We start from the raw sequence: 21,032 nt of genomic DNA on the forward strand, positions 1-21,032 counted from the left end.
AACCTGACATTTTTGAACAGTTAAATATCCCACTAGTGGGGCAAATTTTAAGTTCAAATTCGATCAAACCCCCCACTAATTTTAAGTTCAAATTGGATCAAATCCCCATTAATCCTCCGTGTACACCCGGGAAGGGGGTAGTGGGGCGTAATATTGATAGGTGCAATAAGGTCTTTAACTCATTGTGGCTTCCTCTAAAAACCAGCATCATTATGATTCAACAAACCACTGAGCAGTAGTGAATATAGAGTGACTTCCCTATCGGGGTTTAGAAGTTAAAAGTGTTTAATAACTACTAGCGTCACGCCCTGTTCCTGGTATAAACAACAAGGTTAAAGTTTTCAACAAAGTAACAACTACAAATATAAATAAGACCTGCTTTAAAAAATGATCTCATCATCAAGGGCATGGCCAGGGGGGTTCTTACGGTTTGGACCAATCACCCTTTTTGTGGCAGAATTTTTAAAATCGCACCACACTATTACTCACAGTTCTGGAGTTCTCCAGGGCTATACCACTGGCTTGGCCTTACACTATTGAGAGTCCCACTTCTAGCAACTTCTTTACTCTGCACTATTATATCACATCGTGCCCAAGATGATCTTTTGAGTCACAAGGACCTTGACATGGCACTTACTGGAGCTATGATGGCATTGACCAACAACAGAGAGCACATCACAGATAGTGGACACACAGTTGAAGAAACACAAAGGGCACACACAACATACATGCATAATGTCCGTAAAGTGTGCCAGCAAACCTTAGATTCCTTCACGGGATCAGCAAGGAGAGACTGCTGGCATTAAAAATCATTACATCACCGATATTCGATGGCTTGAGCATTCATGTACTGGGAAGTTACCACCCAATGTCACTCCATATGAGGTCTTCCAGCATATAGTCCGTTTTATCAGCGATTACCCTGAAGAAAATGGCATCCTTCTTCCTGCACGGATTCCTGGATACAAGCGGGATGATATTAAGATATTGTCATCAAGCATAAGCAAAAAGGTAACACTGTAGAGTTGATGACTTACTTTATTTTTAATTTTCTAACTCCAGAACACCCTTTATGATGAATCGTGTATAGTCAGTGGCATGTTATCAGTCGGTCTATCAACATTTTGCAGATACTGGAAGACACGTCTGCCTCATATCATCATAGGGAAGCCAATGTCTGACCTGTGCTGGACCTGTCACCAAAATAGTGCAATGATTACAAGATCAATGAATCGATGTGAAGGTGAAAAATCACAGGTAGTCTGTTAGTATACACTTGCTATGGGGGTAGAAAGTGATATCGATCAGAGCACTGCAATGCATGCTGGCCTTCATGTAACTCAATTCCAAAGATTAATGTACCTAGTTTGTTCATCACTGTAGATTAGCATAAGTATGATATGCATTCTTAAATGACAACTAACCACAAACATGTATAGGTCAGTCCCTTGCACATGATTGAAGGACATTGTTTGCATTCCTAATATGGTTTGTGGCAGTCCTAGTTTGAGAACAAAATTATTTGTTCAGTTTAAGAAGTCATACAAGACTTTTACTAACTTTCTTGTTTATTAAAATTAGAGATGTACCAATACCACCTTTACCGATACTTTCAATATCAATATTTTTAGCAAATAATTTGCCAACACCGACACTAATATTAAGCACTGAAGCCTAGACAGCATTTAATCTAGGGTTGTTAGGCAGGATAACCCCCTAACAGGAAGCAATCAGTACTTAATACAATGACATGATTGCCAGCAAGTTGCTCAACTTGATCTCAAAAAATTATACTGGCTGTGAACTTAACTTTGTGATCACTTGAATTAAGATCTCATCTTTACACAGAAAGGGAGGATAACTCCAGATTGAGTCAACCCCAAAACAAACTAATCCTCGAATAAACACTGAGCCTAGACAAGCTTTATCACCATTTAAAAGTCAGACTCCTACAAATTAACATCTGTGCTTTGCCTTTACACATTGTATATTACTACAAACTCCATAAAACTTGCTTCTTTCTGAGGAATAGCTGCACTGGCATTTTTACAAAGAATTCATGAGTTCTAATTTATTAGAATACACACGAAGCCAATGTAGCAGGTTAAACACATAATTATTTGCTACTTTGTTAGCCCAGCCAACTCATTCCCTACTGGAAACGTAGTCAGGGATGGTTGAAGATACAGTACATGAGATGAGTGTCCTCTAATGGTATCGACAGCTTTGTATTGCCGATACCAATCTGTTCCAATACATTGGTATTGACTAGGGCTCTTAGTTTCAATTAATTTATAAATCAATTAGCCATCAATTATCAAAACAACTATTGGCAGGAATGTTTCTAGAAAATAATTTCAGGGGAGGCAAAACAGGTCTTTCAAAATTATGGGCAGGAGGAAGGGCGGGGGAGGGGATTTAAATGATGTTGGGGCACTTTTTCAACTGACATGTAGATCATAGCTTACGAGTACAATACAAGTATAAATACACTCTAATTGCTTGTAAAATTGCATGGCCATTAGACATAGAGATGTACTATCATAGTGTGTGAAGCAAACATGTATGGCGAGACGTATAACACAATGGGACTGAGGTATTGACTGGAAAAGTGCAGAAGAATGAAAACTGATCAAAATTTTTACCACCTTATCAACACCTCACATTCCTACAGGGTGATATCACAACTTGTCTATTGGAAGTGTATCATACCTCTTGCAGCACGGGAAAAGAGTGGGTGTGCTAGAATATTATGTGTGGCTATTGTGTATATCAGCAGAAAATCTGGTAGTGCTTATGCCTAGAGTTTCTATACAATTTTAATGTAGTAGGTACTGTACAATGACTACTCTTTTACTATTGGTTTCTAAAGGTAGGTCCCCATGCTCCACATAATGTACTATTATGTTTCATAATACATGACCTAAGCATGGAAGTGCAATATTTTTATTTGAGAATGATAACTACTGTACTTATAACAGATCAAGTTAATTTTTTATGTGTAGGCCATCAAAACTGCTGAAAGACATCTCAAAATAGTTAAGGAGGAGTGTGACTATTACAAGAAACAATGCAAGGACAGCAGAACCAAAATAAAGGCATTATTCATGGATGGAGAAGAATACAGACCAACACCTGTCATCATGCAATCTCTTCCTATGTCAAGAAGCCTAACAGCTCACTACAACTTTGACATAGCCCAGCAAGTAAGGAAAACTTAATGCCATCATATCTATGCTGAATTCGGAAGACAAATTTGGACAGGCATGTTCCATTACAATATTTTTCATTTTTAAGGTTTGTCTTATGCATGTAAATGGTGACATCACTTAGTCTCACATGGCCAGACCACCTTTCACCTTCACAGTGCATATCGATTGAGTTCCTACTCTGAAAAAAAGGTCTGGGGAAACTCAATGTAAAAAAAAAAACATCACTCGAATTTGAGTGCCACAGATCAAATTGCTTCATGCCAAATAGATGATAATATTGATGCCAATCAGTATGAATGATTCTATGTGTTTGTCACTTGTTTACAATGAAATACATTGTTCCAGAGTTCTTAAATTGATTGTCCAAGAACTAGAATATAGCCAGTGACTTCCATATGCCAACAAACCGCCGTGGTCCAGCGGCTGTACCAGAGTAGAATTTGCTTTCTGGCACAAGAGAAGTGTTAAGTTGAAGAACAAGATGTTGAAGAACAAGATGATAATAGGCATTAAGTTGAAGAACAAGATGCTTTACAGGCTTTTAAGTCTTTCACAGGCTCTTCACCTTCTTAGTATTCTTCACATATTTACAATCGATAATAAGTATATGTTGATGTGAGGTCACTGATTACATTCCAGTGTGCATCTTACTGCATTGAGTTTTCCCTAACCTTTAAAGTTGGGCACTAAGAGACTAGGTCTACAAATACAGTGTACTGCAAGGCACACTGAATACACTTACGAAGATAATGGCATGTGTGGAAATCTATACCACTGTTTGTATTGCACCTTGCAGTACATGGTAGTGAAGCAACCCCAACCTGCATGGAACTGCACCTTAAACATTAAGCTATAAGAGCTGGCTTTGAAAACACTCAGAAGATGAATATTGAATGTTTGTGGGCTCAGTTGTGAGTGTTTGTGGGTTCAGCTATCATCTCCTAAATTAAGTGGCCTTTGTAGGGTCGGGATCGATCGACACGCTTGAGTATGTGTGTGTGTGTGTATGCGTGTGTGTGTGTGTGTGTGTGTGTGTGTGTGTGTGTGTGTGTGTGTGTGGGTGCGTGTTTGTGTGTGTGTGTGCAGGTGACAAGCTATTTGCTGTTGTTGGGGTTTTATGCGTTGCCTAACAAAAAATTATATATTCCTTTACAATTCTGGGCTGGAGATGATAGCTAGGCAAGTCAGCATTTAATTAAAGAAAATAAAGCACTCTGTTATTATCTTTCATTCCATTGTTTAGGTTAACTGACAGTTACAAGGGCTCTATAATTTGGGATTTCCTATAGGGCTGCAGTACAGTTGCTGATGAATCTGTTAACAATGGTGCAGTCAAAGGTTAGCTTTGACTTTATGGGCTTTACCATGTGGGTTTTTCTTTTGTCATCTTTCTGGTCAGCAAATGTATAATTATACCAACATCAAATGGCTTAGATCAGCCTGTACTAACACACTCACAAGTACACTATATGTAAAAATCAGGGGAATCGTGCCTTAAGTTGGTAATGACACTTAAGGCTGCTCTTATCAATGTCACTGGGCTAACTGAGGTCACCTACTGGCTACCTGAAAATGGACAGCTACCACCTAAAAGATAATACGCCTATGTCTAGCAGTGTGCATTTCAAGCTGCATCATAAAATTACGAACAGACCTGTTAAGTAGCTATAGCTTAATTGTCTGCTGTCAAACCGTTTTCACTACCAGAGAAACTGGCCATGGAATAAGCATGGTTATTCCATGAATTTCTAAATGACCCACGGAAATGTGCAATGGAAATCATGACAGTTTCATGGCATGGCCCATGGCAATTGCTATGAAATGCCCATGAAAAAAATGTTTATATAAAACCATGAAAATTCCATTCTACGGGATAAGTAAAATTTTCATGGCCCATTTACACTGTTGGTTTAGAAATTCATGAAATACCCATGCATATCCATGTCTTTGGTAGCATTGGTATTGTATAAAACACACACACACACAAATCAAAAAAAAAAATAATAGCAAAGCCTTTGGCTGCCATGTTGCCACAATCATGCCTACCCAGTGACTAGCAATGGGACACCTGTGCGCTACTCAGGCACTAGAGACGGCGCTGGAAAATCTTCCTGGGATATGACTAGTAACCCACAGAAAGCTGTACTATGCCTCACAGGTGAGGGTGTGAGCACACAAAGTCCCACCTGAGCCTTCACCTGTTATGTAAGTCATGGACAGTTGGAATTTGCTTCCCCAGTAAACACCATGCAGGTACCCATTGATGTTACAGCTGCTGCTTGCTCAGTTGACACCAGGTCACAAGGCTCCTATTTAACAGCTGGGTATACTGGAGCAATGTGAGTAAAGCTTCTTGCTCAAGGAAGCAACAACATCACCAAAATAATTGGGCCTTACCCGGCATTGAAACTGAAACCTTTTGATTACTAGACCAACGCTCTAGTCCATTTTCAGGTAGTCAGTCGGTGACCTAAGACAACATTGATAAGAGCAGTCTGAAGTGTCATTACAAACTTAAGGCATGATTCCCCTGGTTCTTACATATAGTGTACTTGTGAGTGTGTTAGTGCAGGCTGATCTAAGCCATTTGATGTTGGTATAATTATATATTTGTTGACCAGAAAGATGACAAAAGAAAAAACCCACATGATAAAGCCCATAATGTCAAAGTTAACCTTTGACTGCACCATTGTTAACAGATTGGTTACCAACTGTACTGCAGCCCTATAGGAAATCCCAAATTATAGAGCCCTTGTAACTGTCAGTTAACCTAAACAATGGAATGAAAGTAAACAATGCAATGGTCAGATCTTTACTAAACACTAACCTAGTTATAATCTCCAATCCTGAATTGTGCAATTAAGAATTCTATAATTTGGGATTTCCTATGGGGCTGCAGTACAGTTGCTAATGAACCTGTTAAGACTGGTACAGTCTCAAAGGTTATAGTTTTCACATTACAGACTTTACATGTGGTTAAGTTTTTTTTCTCTACCTAGCATAAGATTGGCTTATTCTGCATGCACACACACACACAAGAAGTAAACAGCACTAGGGAATCATTTCATACAACGAGTAGTGATGATGATTTTGTGTGTTTATATGTGTAACTGCATATTTGAGGTCAGTCAGATTCTGCGGTGGCTAACTGAAAGACAGATGAAAGTTTTATGTGCTGTCTATCTTTCGCTGTATACAACCATTTCATAATGATGTTAACATAGATCATCACTGATGGACAATGTGTTAAAAAAATTTACACAAAGAGAAAAAGAGAAGGTGAATGATGATGACTAATTAAGAAAAATATTGTTTAATTTATTTTCTTTTTTTTGTTTGCAATCTGTAGACCCATGTTGGATTCAAGGTTTATCACCAATAATGAGAGTATATCATCACTTGATGAGTCTAATAATATGGGTGGAGTTATGGCTTTGAATTTATGGCATAATGCTGGGCAAACGTGTTTAATTGTTTTCTCATCCTGACCCATGCACATCACTTTTACCTGGCCTCCTCAAATGCTGATATTAGTCTTGTGTCCATGTATCGTGCTGATGCGGGCTTTCAATTTACAGCACAAGAAATGTACCTAGCAGCTCAGTAAAAGAGTATAGTGTGAATATCACTTTTAAGAAGGCATTAGTTAACCTTTAATTTACAGTTACAGATAGATTGTTATTGTTGTGGTTTGGAGCATTTTCTTTCAAAATGAATAACAAAAATTGACCTCACGCCAGCATCCAAATTCCATATTTTGTGGATGAAAAAAATGATCAAGTTTGCATGCCTAGCTTAAGTACTAAGCAGATTCAGGGACAACCCCGGACACTTATAACTCTAAATTTTTATGTTCAGTAATTCTTATGCATAACTATAGCATCTTGTTGCATTTGGTTGGTGATGTATTCTGAACAGTTATGACATAATATTATGCTTATGCTTATATATCTTTCGGATAAGAAATACTCACAACTTTGTTTACCATGCATGTAATGGGAACATTTAGGGTGATAAAGGGGATATAAGCTAATTGCATGATGGTAAGAGATGACTGTTTTATGACAGTATAGATTGTTCTAATACAGTATCTTGATATTGTTAATATAAGGACATGGCTGAAGAAGTGGGCACTCCTTGTACCCTCTTCGATTTTTAAGCCCACTACCAAGTTGCTTTTGTTAACTACCTAATGTTTGCCCACTACCAAGTTGCTTTTGTTAACTAGCTAGCTAATGTTTTTAACATTAAATGTGACTGGGCCTGCGATAATAGGGCACGTGGGCACAAACTACACCACACCACACCACATAACTTCCCATATCTCAGTAGTGGGATAAAATAGTTTCATTCTGTAACTTATATTGTAAAGCCAACTAAATGCTTAATAAGTGCTGAACATTTCATGACCAAACAATAATAGAATACGAAGTTATCACACATCAAAGTTTGAAAAAGTAGATAATTTTTATGTGCCCACATGCCCTATTTTCGCAGGCCCAGTCACATTTATGAATAGCACTGAAGGGAGGTTGCATTTATTCATATTTCATTTATTTCAGTATTAAGGCTGTACAGCACTTTGTGCTATCTTATATTGCTACCAATAACGTTTAGCTAACCCATATAAAGGTAGGCAAGAAATTGACACATTAGTTACTTGTATGAATTCAGTTGTTACCACAATTAAAACCCTTAAACCCGCAGAAAACTTTTCGGAAATGCGTGTTTACACAATATGGGCATACATGGCGACACTATAGGTGGGGTAACTTAATTCTTACAGCCTACAAATACACATAGATTAAAAGTGTGTTTACTGGGCTACTTGGAGAAGGTTAAATGAACACTGTAACTACAGTGGCTTACTTGATATGAAGCGGTGAACGACGAATCACATCTCCGTGTTCCAAAATTTTTGCCACGTGTTTAATTTCGAATGTGGGTTTACTCACGTGAGTCATATATGGCCTGATGCAGAATTTCACGAAGGGTTGCTGTTGCAAAGCGATAGGATCAGCTACCATCGAGTTATCGACCATTTTATAAAGGTATGTAAAGGTTTTGCGTGTTTTCTTACAGAAAAGTTATTTTCACGGCTGGTTTTGACTTCACCATTTAGCGTTAGCGGGTAAAACTCTAGGTATCATTTTGACCCTTGCTACATCACCAGTAGAATGACATAAATTGCATAACCATAGAATGGACGCTCCGAAAGTTACAGTGCTTTGTGCAAAGCATGCGTATTTTTTAAGTGTAAATCCAGTTTTCTGGATTATGAGGGTTTAAGGGTTAAGTAGGTATCTAACCACTTATCTAGTATATATAAGTTATCTACACCATGCAAGATCTACAGTTCATAATAGTAATAAGCTTGCAATAATGTCTGGGAAATGCTTGCTAGATGAAATGGAAGCATTTATAAGGGAGAAAATAAAAAAGGAGAGATGGACCCACAAAAGACTTAGTCTTCACTTACAGCACAGGTTTCCTGGCAAGAGAGGACTGAGCGTTTCCTCTGGATCGGTTTGCAGCAGTGTTCTTTTTCATTTATTACTGCATTAGCTAGTCAATATACGGTATGGCATGACTAAATCAGTAGCTAGCTAAGCATGCTAGCTATATGGCTCCACTGCCCGCTATATGGCATGCCAGAAACTAGCGCTGGTGTTCTGATCGGCTAATAAAGCTTATAGTTACAATCACAGTCGATTTGAGAGAAAACCATCATTACATGAGAAAAATGAAAAGTATGTGTGACCTCGGACTGCATGCGACCACAAAGTAGGCTGTTTAGCTAAGGGAATCAATTTATTCACCCAACTTGATGTCAGCACGTGATTATTAATATTGTATAGGCGCTTAGCATAAAGGCGCCAAATCCTGTTTCTATGCATGGCACTGGCCTCGAGGTATTTATTTCAAGTTGTTGTGCTCGAAGATAGAACTATGGAGCTGTCCACTTCAACGTGGCAAGAAGGATTGAAAAGAGTTGGAGAATATTACGAAGGATTCGTGAAGATGAAGAATGTTGATGATTTGTTGGCCAAGCATAGCACTGAGACAGTTACTACTTATGGTACCAGACGATCTAGAACAATTGGAGTTTCATCTGCTTGTTTAACTAGTGAAGCGTCAGCTGGGGAGAAAGAAAATCATCAATCATCAGTTAGTCATTTTTGCACTTCAAGCAGCAGTCCGGCCATAGATAAACTCTTGAGCATCTATATGACTTGTAAATGTTAGCTAATTTTCTATTGACTGCTGGTTGAATTGAGTGTATGGTATTTGATATGTACAACAATACTCCATATGGAGGTCTGTACATTTTAAATATATAATTATTATTTATGCTGCCAAGGTCACGTATTGCATAAGATACACTAACTATTTCCTGCTGCAATTTCAGTTCATAGCTAAGTTAAAATTTCAGAGGGGTTTTCAGAACCCCAGGAAACTCCCCGAAATACACCCCTGTTTACTATGCAGATATTATTACACCAGCATTGTTTGCTTTCAGTTTTATTGGTACATAAACTGTATGCTTACTATCAATCTGCTATACAATAGAATGTGAGAAATTGTACTGGAGAAAAAATGAAGGAAGCAAGGATGTGTGCTTTGATAATTCACCATTTACGGTAGATAGAGAAGTTCTGCTGGATTGTCAGTATGGACCACAACATTGGAAGGAGAAGGAGAAAAAGAATAAGCAGCTACGCTTGCAAAGCTCAAGAAAAAAGGGATGTTGTGCTCATATTAAATTGCGGTATTACACAGTATATAAGGAATTTCAACTGTGTGACACTGTTACTTCTATGATGAATTCTAGACAGCTGCGAAATAAAAAGGAGAAAGCATTGAAGGACCTTAGAGGTCAAATAGTCGCTGGAAAAGTCAAAGGCGAAGAGTACTGTTATGTTTCTCTTCCTACATTAAAAGCTCATACTGATCACAGTTTCACAGAAGTATCTGGTTATAGCCAGAGAGTCCACCCCATTCTAATAACAAAGATAGCAGAGTTAGTTGCTGATGGAATCACAGATATACAGGAAATAAGAAAGATGCTAAGGAATTATGTGAAACACACAGTTTCTGCCCAACTAAACATAACACCCTGTCATACGGATAGATCATTTTATCCGATGGTATGTGACATTCGAAACCACGTATCCAAAGCTAAAAGAGCCCTGCAGTTGTCAATACTGGACCAAGAAAATCTGAAATTAAGAATTGAAGAATGGAAAAAGTCTTCTCCTTCTTCCAACCATTTTTTCAGGCCTTACATTAAAAAGTCTGGTGGGCAGGTTGATCAAGATGAATCAACAGGCAATGATAACATCCAGTTCAGCACAAGTTATGATGATGACCTTGATGATTGCTCCCAAGCATTTTTGTGGGTACACCAAGAAAAGTGGCAACGAGATCTCCTAGTCAAATATGGCAATATCATAACGTTGATTGATGCCACTTACAAAACAACAAAATATGAAGTAGCTTTGTTTTTTCTATCTGTAAAAACTAATGTAGGCTATGTGGTGGTAGCTGAATTTGTTGTTTCCTCAGAATCAGCTGAAGAGATTGGAGAAGCAATTTCTATTTTGAAGAAGTGGAATCCTAAATGGAATCCAGCATATTTCATGAGTGATTTCTCAGATGCAGAGTATCTTGCAGTCAAAAATGTCTTTCCATCTACCCCAGTATATATTTGTGACTTTCACAGGGAGCAAGCGTGGGAGAGATGGACAAAGGACCATAAACATGGTCTTTCCAATGAAGAAAGGGAGAAGGTTCTTGACCTGCTATGTGAGTGTGCACATGCACCAGTGCCAAGTCAAGATGAAGAAGTACCGATAGACTACTATTACCAGTGTGCAGTGAAACGTCTAAAGGAGTCACGTGTATGGAAAGATCATACTGCTTTACAAGAGTGGCTCATTGGAACATGGCTGGGAATTCCTGAGGTAAGTTTTGAACATGCCCTTGTTGTTAGGGTAATTTATTGAAAATAACAATTGACTTGTTTACGCTCTATACAATGTCATGTATATTGTACATGTACTTTTAATGCAATTTCAGTCTACAATAGTAGTAGTCTGTATAACGCCTGATATTCTTTGTTAATTAATTGGTGTTATCTGCTTTTGTTACAGAGGTGGGCAAGAGTCTATCGTCAAACTTCTTTTCACGCAGCTGTTGAAACTAATAATGGTATAGAAGCTCAAAACAAAGTTTTGAAATATAGTTATTTGCCACACAGAAGAAACATTACACTTTCATGTCTAGTTGAGATACTGATTGACAGTTTTCTTCCAGATTCTCATGAGAAATACATATTTCAGAATTACAAAATGAGCTCCACTTACCGGTCATACAGTGATGATGTTCCAAAGTATCTGCATGGGCGGCCGCCAGCTTTGATCAAACACTGCTTAAATCGACTAGATAAAGCAAAGAGAAAATTTACTAAAGAATCTTTTCTAAGCTGTGACATTCAGAAAGGAAAGTTTAGTCTTGCTGGTGAAACAAGCACCCATCACATTGATTTTGGATTATCTGATGGTCAGCCTTCTTGTACGTGTGGTGACTGGTCTAAAACTCACTATCCTTGTAAGCACTTTTTTGCGGTTTTTTTGTACCAGTCTGGTTGGAGGTGGGATTCACTGCCAGAAGCATATTTGAATAGTGCATATATGTGTACTGATACTCACGCACTGACAGAAGCAACAATGGTGAAAGGTATTATGCCTGATGCAGTGCCTATGCTGGAGAGTCAGACAGATCTAGATGCGGATGATTTCTGTGTGGAAATAGGGATTCCACCTAAGGAAGAAACTGGTGCCGGGTTACTGCCACACACGATCACAAAGAGTAGTCTTGAAGGCATCCCGAATGATGCGATGGCCTGCAGCTCAAATGATGCTACACCTACAATTAACACTGAAGTTAAGTCACAAGAATTAGAATTTTCCGATTTGAAGAAACGGGTATGCAACAGATTTGTAATTTAATGTATTGCACATACCATGCATTATTTACATTTTCTAGTTAGAGCAATGCTATATTAATATCTTTGTTAACTGCAGAAACCTCAAGAAGGGAAGCGGACACAACAACAAATAAGAATTGTTTTAAAGAAAGTTGAAACATTGTCTTTTAATATCATAGATAAGGATAAGCTTAAGGTTTTAAAAGGCAAATGTGATGAGCTGGAAGTATTGGCCAGAGATTTGGCACCCTCAACTGATGGCCTTATCTTAAGGCCTAGCTTATCCAGTACACTAACTGCACGCAGAGCAAAGCTTAAGTTTAAGTCTAGATTTTCATCATTGACTACTATTCATTGTAAAAGAGGTAGAAAGAGGCAAGATTGGAGAATTAGAAACAGAGTTGGTGTGAAGGCAGCCAAATTGAGAAAGGTATATATACCTTATTGCTTGAGAGTATAATAGATAATGGATATTATACACAGGCATTGTTAGAAGATAACAGTTGCAGTGGCCCCAATGGAAAAGTAAGCATTTAATTTTTATATTTACTCTTAATGTGTTAATACATGCTTGGGGGGAAGACAAACCTCTAATATGACATCACCTGTTCAATTCGTAGCTATTATAGTATCAGAGATATCTGAATGATACAAGTACTACCCATGATATCAGTCATTGTGTGTCAGTTTAATGTGGCCATATTGTTCAAAACAAAATAATTAACAGGCATTATAACCAACACACATTTTGTGGGTTGGCAGTTTCAATAGATCTATGCTACCTATGTATAAAAGTAAATTTGACCTACTGTAAAGATTATATAGCTATTGTTGTGTAATTCACTATGTATTTTACACTTTAATATCCTTTTATTCAGGATTGCGGAATTGATATCACTGAACCTTCAACATCTGGTGTTGACAACGCTATATCATCAACAGCAGCAACTGTACAGAGAGTGGAAAGAGCAGGTCTGATTATTGTATCCAATGATATTTAATATTAGTACTACACATGTACAATTTAGGCAAGAAGAGATCTTGGTGTAAATGTTCTGGATGTGTACAAGATGATTGCGGTGACTGTTGTAACTGCAAGGATATGAAACGGTTTGGTGGCCCAGGAAAGAAAAAGAAGAGATGCAAGCATCGTCAATGTTTAAACACTGGTACTTATCCAATGGTTAAATCCATGTACATGTGTCATCACTGTATGAATTTATAGGCAGGACATCACATCAAAAGTTACCAGCTGTAGCCATGCCTGGAGTACAACCAGCCAAGAAAACAGAAGTATTTATTTAATGTGTATTACTTGATAGCCACTTGATTAATTAAGAAATCATTTACCATAATAGTAGGAAGTGTTGTTTATGTATTATGCAAACTATTATTTTAAGTGATTTGTTAGAAGCAAGCATACTGTATGTAATACCATACGCAAGAAAATTTACTTTGACGTCAAAAAAATTGATGAATTCTGGCTTGTAAGGATTTGATGAAAAAAGGTGACGAATCACTTGGACTTGCTAAGCGCTTACATAATATGGCTGCCTTTTACATGCTTTTGCTTAGCACAAAGTGGAGAGGCACTTAATTGGTAAGCATTTTGACAAATTGCTGTGATTTGTCAAATCCATCAATGTTTTGATGTCAAAATTTCCTTGCATATAGTAATGCTGATACCAGCTTATTTGTTGTTGTAAATTAACTTTCTATTAAATAAAACTATCTGAATATATAGGGCTGAAAATATATGATCTGGCAACTAATGGATATTTATTTTTAGGTATCATGCACTTCCCTAGACCAGTTAGAGGATTCAACAGTATTAAATGTTGAAGGTATGTTGTATATAAACAAGGGAAAAAACACACACACACTAACCACTGATACGATTACATTACAATAATTGTTGACACTTCATGTGATAACTTCACATGATAAATCAAATGAAGTTAAAATAATACTTGTATGAGGATGGATGCACTGTTAATTTACAATTAGTTTACTGGTTTATACAATTATTGTAGTGAGAGGCTATTATAGTACAATCAGTATGCATGACTGTATGTGGTTGATTGATTGGTTTCTATAGAGGAGCTGCCACCTGAAAAAAGCATTGTCATCACAAATATGGAAGATACCCCAAAGGTAATCACCATAATTTGGTTGATAGACAATATATAACCTCTCTGTTGAACGTAGGCTACTCCGAACAATGAAATGGTAGTACTGAATGAGATGAATCGTCTTGTTAAACCTATCATAGGCGATGGGAACTGCTTCTACCGCTCAGTGGCTCAAATTGTTTACGGTGATGAAATGTTACATGGAAAGATCAGGGAGTTGCTGGCTGATTTTATATCTAGGAACCGGACTCATTTTCAACCATACATTGATGGAGACATGGTTGAATACATAGCGAGAGTGCGGCTAACGAGGGTGTGGGGAACAGCTGTGGAGCTGTTAGCAGCAGCCTCACTTTTTGATATACCCGTGTATACATTAGTTCCTTACAAAGACACTTATCACTGGCTGTGCTACAAGCCCCTGGAGAATGCTAAGCTGATCTACCCAAGAGCCTCCTCCTTCACGGCTACATCACATAGATCACTTTGAACTCCTTAATGTGCATGGCTGTCATTATGATGTTATTGCTTCTGAAGATGGAGGAGTATACATGCTTGACAGACCCCTGCTTAGTAAAACTGAAAATTTCCTTAGCTTAGATTAATTGTACGTGCTGCATGCACAACACGTAGTGTGTAAATACTGTACCTGAATAAGACATCTTGTGCTGATGACAACTTTATTACATTATATTATTTCTCATGATGGTATAGACAATTCTGTTCTGGATATACAGCTGTGTACAGTATAGTTGAAGGTGTGCATGTGTTTGTGCAGTAATTATAAGGTATAATGATAAAGAGCTCTCTAATAGAACTGGAATGAGGGTTCGGAAGCTTTGTAACCTATAAGGCTTTGCAACCTTCAAAATCTGGTTTTAATGCCAAGTATGCCAATGCCGTGAATGCCAAGTAGACCAGACAGCTCAGCATATTATTAGCTTATTATAAAATTATTTCAAGGAGGAAAGTGGCTAACAATGAAATTTAGGCCTCCATGTACATGTGCATTGCTTACATGAAATAATTTAAGATTATACCAGCATTTGAACTCAAGCGTGACTAGTGATACAAGCATTCACAGTGACATAGATGGACATACACAAATAGACAAAAAAAAATTGGACTAGAATATTAACATTTAGGTGTTGACTGCTACAAAAAATCACTAACAAGATCATAATAACACAGGAAACTCTCCATACTCACACCATATAATATAGCTAAATGCAGCTGTTGTACTAGTCTGGGGGGACAGATTATGGGGGTACAACCGTAGCATCAGTGACAGCTCACACAGTGGGAAACAGAGTCAGACTCAATATGTCAATGCTATCAGGTAGGCTCCAGCCTGGTAGGCCCGGATGGTATACTTAATGATGGCACAGGACAAACTATAGACACAGTTAGTATCTCACCAGGGAATATAGCTAAGCTAGTGACTACTGGCCATGGACTGCCACTTCCAATTGAGTCCATCATAATATATACGAGATCATATATCCGATATACGGACTCGGATTTACTGTGAATAAGGCAACATTGCTCCACCGGAGTCCACCACGAGCTTCATGGCATACCAGACCAGGCGAATTATACCATGAACGTCTTCCCCGCCTGTACTGATAGAACCAGCAAACGTCTGCAAACTTCCTTCTGTATGATGTTAACCCTCCAGTGGTAAATTTGACGAAGTGATAGAGTCTAGGCTAATAAGCGCGTGTAAAACAACAATTATCTCACGTGCTGACATCAGGTTGGGTGAATAAATTGATTCCCGTTTAGCTAAAGTCAGTATTCGAGTCGGGAAGCTTGCACCAGCTTGCAGCAGTGCAAAGTGATAATGTAACACCATAAAACCATTGTTTATCTCTAAGAGAGGGATCTAAAGAGTGAAAACGAGACCCCTTCACTCCATTTTCTTTGAAGATCGAGATACTCTAATTGAACAGTCTGTTATACTCTATTCAGGGGCGGCGGATCCAAGGGGAGGGGGAGGCTAAGGGGTTATGCCCCCACCTTTGCTTTATCGACTTGTAGTTGCCCCTTATAGCCCTAGATTCTGTATATACATCGTTTATGACACAAAGCATGTGATGCTTTTAATATTAGAGGTCATAAGTTATAGCACATATAGTTATGATATTGCTCTATTTAAAAAAAAATCATGCTGAAACCACTCTCAAATTCACTTTAGAGAGCCTAATTTCCAAAATTGTCATGACCATATGACTATGCATTGATGAACATGATCTCTTAATATCTGCATAATAACCATTCAGCATCACAAAAATTATTTCTCAGTCACCTGTGCATGTGTTGTTATGTCTGTAACCAGTTCCGCCCACCCCCCACCCCATTTGGAAAATCCTATATCCGCCCCTGATATTTATTTATTATTACTGTACATGGAAGCACCCAGTGCTGGTTAGCTACAAACATTTACATAGTTACAAAGATTATACATGTAACAAAACAGTAATGCACATCACATTATCATTATCAACACATATGAAATGGATATTAGCTATTGAAATAATTAATACAGAATATGTAACTCAGGATGAATTTCTAGACCAGATACTGTAGGTGGTACAAAACTAGCTAAGTGTGAACTTATGCATGCTAGTGTGCAGTACATTGAGCATGGAATATAAATAAACTTATAGCTACCATGATCATGCATATACTTGGGTGCATACATCTGGCACATACTCGATCAATTGAAGTAAGAACTCAAACTAAGTTGAGTTTTGTACAACAAGGTTTATCAGCAGCCAGCTTTTTTTTGTTGCAGACCCTTCCTTCCCATGTGACTGGAGTTACAAAGCCTTCAGATGAAATAATATATTATTAACAATAAGTCAGGCATTATTTTTACATAGTTTGAATTAAATCAAGTGGTCAAAGTGAAATTACACACTCAAACTTGTTGATCCTGGTGGCAAGTGCTGTTCAATAGTGACTAGACAGGTATGATTTTTGCTGGTCATATGGAATGATCACATTTCTATCTCTGTTAGCTAAGGCTCACCGAACATTATGACCATGAAGAACATCTAGCTATGTATACGAATATACTTGTTAAATGTGGTTGCACGTATAGCTATCATTGATATGTATGCCACATGCCTTTTAAACCAAAGTAGGATGCATATGGCAAGGTTTGCAAGTGAGTACATGATGGCGAGAGTAATGTAGATTCTATAAAGACAATCTATTATAAGACTAAAAAAAGAGTCAGATTGAAAAATGTAGGTAGCCATATTGGGACCGACAAACAGCTTTAAATTCTTCCGACCATGAATCTCATTGCCACTTCACTTAATGATTGGATTAATGTATAGATCATAAGATGATATAATGCATTAGTTTATATATACGTATATACAGTCAGCTAGTTATTTCATTCTGTAGATTTTGTCTTGAAAGAGACATACACAAGACAAGCAGGCTCACAAAAGTTGAATTAGATAGAATTGTAACCGCTGCTGTCAGTGAGGTGAGTTAGCTCTTTCCATTGTGTCAAATTATCTTTTGACATTCATTGACATTAATACATATAAATGTTGTTATACATTTAAATATATCATAGTGTGCAAACCCAGCAATATGTAGTACTGGAATTAGTTGAATTTAATTTTTAAAATATCATGAGCCTTTACACATGGCAAGGTTGCTCAACAGGTAGTTAGCTAGTATATACAGTAATATGCAATTGGATTGGATAAGTGATAAAGTGATATTATCTATCTTAACATGAAAAAATACAACAAATAATATTACATTGTTTAGTTTATTCATCGTTAGTATTATCAGATTTTTCTAACATTTGAAAACCAGGTGGGTCCAGTGTATGGACGTCGAACATTGACTAGGGTATTGGCATCCGAAGGACTCAAAGCTGGAGAGAAGAGAGTAGGGGAGTCTCTGAGGCTTGTTTCGCCTCTGTACTCTCAAGCCTGCAGACACTCTGTTGCTCGGATGACAAACCCTGGAACCTACCAGGCAGATTATTTTGGTCAGAAACTGCACATCGACCAAAACGAGAAGAACGTGATGTTCAGAGTAATGCACATATGTGCAGTTGAAGGATTTAGCTGTAAAATTGTGGCGTTTACTACTATGCCAATCAAAACAACTACACTGTTTACGAGACAGTGTATATACAGGTATTACGTTACGCACTACAAGTATAATACATGCTATATGTACTGTACATACTACCATCTCATGTATATGTACAAGTGTCTGTTTATTATTGTTTAGACAGATCATCTGCCACTATGGAATGTGGGATCAACTCAGGGTTGATCAGGGGAAGTAGTGGTATCTAATGCTGTACATGCAGGAACAACTGGCAGAATATAGAAGAAACCCTTCTGCACCACCTCATTTGCAAACATCCTCAACCCAGGTGAGATTTTGTGACGTGATGAAATAACCTTAACCTTCTGATAGTATAATTAACAACGTCAGCAACTAGCTAAAGTAGATATTTCAATTGGATACACATACAGGATAAATAACTTTGATACATTTTAAAGATCGGATAAAATATTAGCATTGATGCAAAATTAAATTTTAATTAACAAGCAGTACATACACACTATTATGCTATACAGTGTACTTGTTAGCATTGGATAACGTGTTGACTTTTGTATAATAGAATCATGTGGTTGAAAGGATCCAGGTTGAAGTCAATGAAGGGTAAGCTATCCGATTAAGGCCATCCTAATTGAATGCAAGAAAACCACGATTTTAACTTGGAACATCATCATGACGATGTCAAATTTTGTGTCTCCTGGTATAGCATCCAAGTTAGCCAAGTAGGGATGAAAAGGTTTGTGGCTGCCTGGAATGAGCATCGGATCCGAGGTATATCAAAAAAAATTAATGCACAGTGTTTATGCATAACTGTCACTAAATCTTATAAGTTATATCATCATTTCTTTTTGTACAGGCAGGGGTATTCCAAACGTGCTGATGGCTCAAAACAATCAGACAAAACCTATTGACAACTCCGTAGTCCCAGCAGCCAACGAAGCTGGCAGACAATCTGAAGAGAATGGAGGTACTGTTCAGTGAGTTCGGACAAGATCCATTGGCAGAATGGGAGGATTTGGTGACTACTAGGATGGAGACAACATTTACTGAACAATCGCCAAGCTTTGAAGATATTTTTCACAGCTTAGTGAACAATAACAAAACAATGTTTCGTGATGGACTTTTATGTTTTATTGCTACAACCATGCAGCTTAAAGCACAACTGTAAGAATCTTGTACATGTATGTTACTTTTTTCACTGAATCTAGTTTATCTGCAGTATTATACATGCACAATTGGTGTAATCTTGTATATCTTTAAAATTCCAATAATAGTGGAGTCATCCAGCAGTGGTATTGTGACCAATATTTGAAATTTTTACATTTTGGTTTTAAATATTGTGATTCTCAAATGTGACATCATGATACTTTGTTAAATAAGTGATGTCAGTAATATGTGACTGAATTTGACAAAACAAGGCTTCGACGCACAAAGCTTTGTTAGGAGATATGGCGATTTTAAGGAATCACTGAGTTACTCTCTAGAATTCCTATGGATATAATTACATGAAAATAACAAGGAGAAAACATCCTGACCACCTGGTAGACTCCTGTAAGCGTTCGAGCGTAAATCGGATGGCTGCAGGTTCGAGGCTACCTAGGTCCAGTCATGGATTTTTTCTCCTTTCTCCAACTTTTCAAACACACCTTAAGTAGTTAAAGTCTAAGTAGCTAAAGTCTTTGAGCAGGCTGTAGGACCAGGTGTCCTACAGACCTTCAGCACTTGTGCTGTAAAGCATTAATAAATAAACTAGTGTCCATTTGGTTCTACTTGGGGTACTTAGAGATAATGAGTTACTCTCTAGAATTCCTATGGATATAATTACATGAAAATAACAAGGAGAAAACATCCTGACCACCTGGTAGACTCCTGTAAGCGTTCGAGCGTAAATCGGATGGCTGCAGGTTCGAGGCTACCTAGGTCCAGTCATGGATTTTTTCTCCTTTCTCCAACTTTTCAAACACACCTTAAGTAGTTAAAGTCTAAGTAGCTAAAGTCTTTGAGCAGGCTGTAGGACCAGGTGTCCTACAGACCTTCAGCACTTGTGCTGTAAAGCATTAATAAATAAATAAATAAATAAATAAATTGTGTAATAACTTCACAGTGCCTACAGCTGTGCAAACAAAATTTGCACCAATTGTTCATCTGTTCACTAGCTATCACTGAGTGGGTGTATACATTTCTGATACCCAAAATTTGCCCTGTTTTGAGCAGCTTTTTTTGAGCGGGTAATAATATCACAGATGGTAGTAATAGGGTGGGAGGGTGGGAGTAGTAATAGGGTGGGAGGGTGGGGGTGGACGGTGGTCTTAATATACGGGTATAAAATGGAGTAAGAAGACGATTGGAATCCAGAGGCCAAGTTTGGGCTCTCCATGGCCCTCCATGGCCCTCAAATTACTCCAAATTGACTGAGAACACTATTGGCGAGCTCTCTGTGAAGTCCCAGCTCACTACACACCATTATCACAAAGCCATGGCCATTTAATGGTGCCAATCTCACACTCGTGGCTTTGACAGGGTCGGAAGAAAGCTGCTACAGAAACCAGACTTATCAGTGCTGAAGGAAGTACAGTGTGAAATATGATAGTG

At 37.9% G+C, this 21,032-nt stretch overlaps 3 protein-coding genes across 4 annotated transcripts; all 3 read left to right on the forward strand.

The window, feature by feature from the left end:
• The first annotated feature begins 626 nt into the window (after positions 1-626).
• On the forward strand, positions 627-6,669 carry LOC136245871 (uncharacterized). Its single transcript, XM_066037332.1, has 6 exons — positions 627-695; positions 766-1,011; positions 1,063-1,257; positions 3,006-3,206; positions 6,437-6,491; positions 6,562-6,669. Exons 1-6 carry the CDS (start codon positions 627-629, stop codon positions 6,648-6,650), a joined length of 855 nt encoding a protein of 284 aa, XP_065893404.1. The 3' UTR covers positions 6,651-6,669.
• Positions 6,670-8,157: 1,488 nt separating this feature from the next.
• Positions 8,158-19,727, forward strand: LOC136245067 (uncharacterized). Of its 2 annotated transcripts, XM_066036577.1 has the most exons (7): positions 8,158-8,263; positions 17,751-17,835; positions 18,177-18,505; positions 18,603-18,750; positions 19,003-19,043; positions 19,147-19,211; positions 19,297-19,727. In XM_066036577.1, exons 4-7 carry the CDS (start codon positions 18,670-18,672, stop codon positions 19,419-19,421), a joined length of 312 nt encoding a protein of 103 aa, XP_065892649.1. In that variant the 5' UTR covers positions 8,158-8,263; positions 17,751-17,835; positions 18,177-18,505; positions 18,603-18,669; the 3' UTR covers positions 19,422-19,727. The 2 variants fall into 2 exon arrangements, 1 of the variants encoding a protein (XP_065892649.1); XR_010695723.1 differs by lacking the exons at positions 8,158-8,263; positions 17,751-17,835 and adding an exon at positions 17,995-18,020 and having other exon boundaries at positions 19,003-19,211.
• On the forward strand, positions 9,162-15,120 carry LOC136245872 (uncharacterized). Its single transcript, XM_066037333.1, has 11 exons — positions 9,162-9,291; positions 9,783-11,176; positions 11,366-12,199; positions 12,299-12,631; positions 12,685-12,726; positions 13,080-13,173; positions 13,230-13,370; positions 13,427-13,494; positions 13,991-14,045; positions 14,300-14,355; positions 14,410-15,120. Exons 1-11 carry the CDS (start codon positions 9,162-9,164, stop codon positions 14,821-14,823), a joined length of 3,561 nt encoding a protein of 1,186 aa, XP_065893405.1. The 3' UTR covers positions 14,824-15,120.
• Positions 19,728-21,032: the final 1,305 nt, after the last annotated feature.

Source organism: Dysidea avara, chromosome 15 (genome assembly GCF_963678975.1).
Source record: "Dysidea avara chromosome 15, odDysAvar1.4, whole genome shotgun sequence".
Lineage (NCBI taxonomy): Eukaryota > Metazoa > Porifera > Demospongiae > Dictyoceratida > Dysideidae > Dysidea > Dysidea avara.

Bases quoted from the DNA above. Each gene is read 5' to 3' on its own strand.
- LOC136245871 (XM_066037332.1), top strand. From the start codon at position 627: ATGGCACTTACTGGAGCTATGATGGCATTGACCAACAACAGAGAGCAC. The intron at 1,012-1,062 runs GTAACACTGTAG...TTCTAACTCCAG, and splicing joins CATCAAGCATAAGCAAAAAG to AACACCCTTTATGATGAATC. The intron at 3,207-6,436 runs GTAAGGAAAACT...ATGTTAACATAG, and splicing joins ACTTTGACATAGCCCAGCAA to ATCATCACTGATGGACAATG.
- LOC136245872 (XM_066037333.1), top strand. From the start codon at position 9,162: ATGGAGCTGTCCACTTCAACGTGGCAAGAAGGATTGAAAAGAGTTGGA. The intron at 13,371-13,426 runs GTACTTATCCAA...ATGAATTTATAG, and splicing joins TCGTCAATGTTTAAACACTG to GCAGGACATCACATCAAAAG. The intron at 14,046-14,299 runs GTATGTTGTATA...TGGTTTCTATAG, and splicing joins AACAGTATTAAATGTTGAAG to AGGAGCTGCCACCTGAAAAA.
- LOC136245067 (XM_066036577.1), top strand. From the start codon at position 18,670: ATGCTGTACATGCAGGAACAACTGGCAGAATATAGAAGAAACCCTTCT. The intron at 18,751-19,002 runs GTGAGATTTTGT...TTTGTATAATAG, and splicing joins TGCAAACATCCTCAACCCAG to AATCATGTGGTTGAAAGGAT. The intron at 19,044-19,146 runs GTAAGCTATCCG...CTCCTGGTATAG, and splicing joins CAGGTTGAAGTCAATGAAGG to CATCCAAGTTAGCCAAGTAG.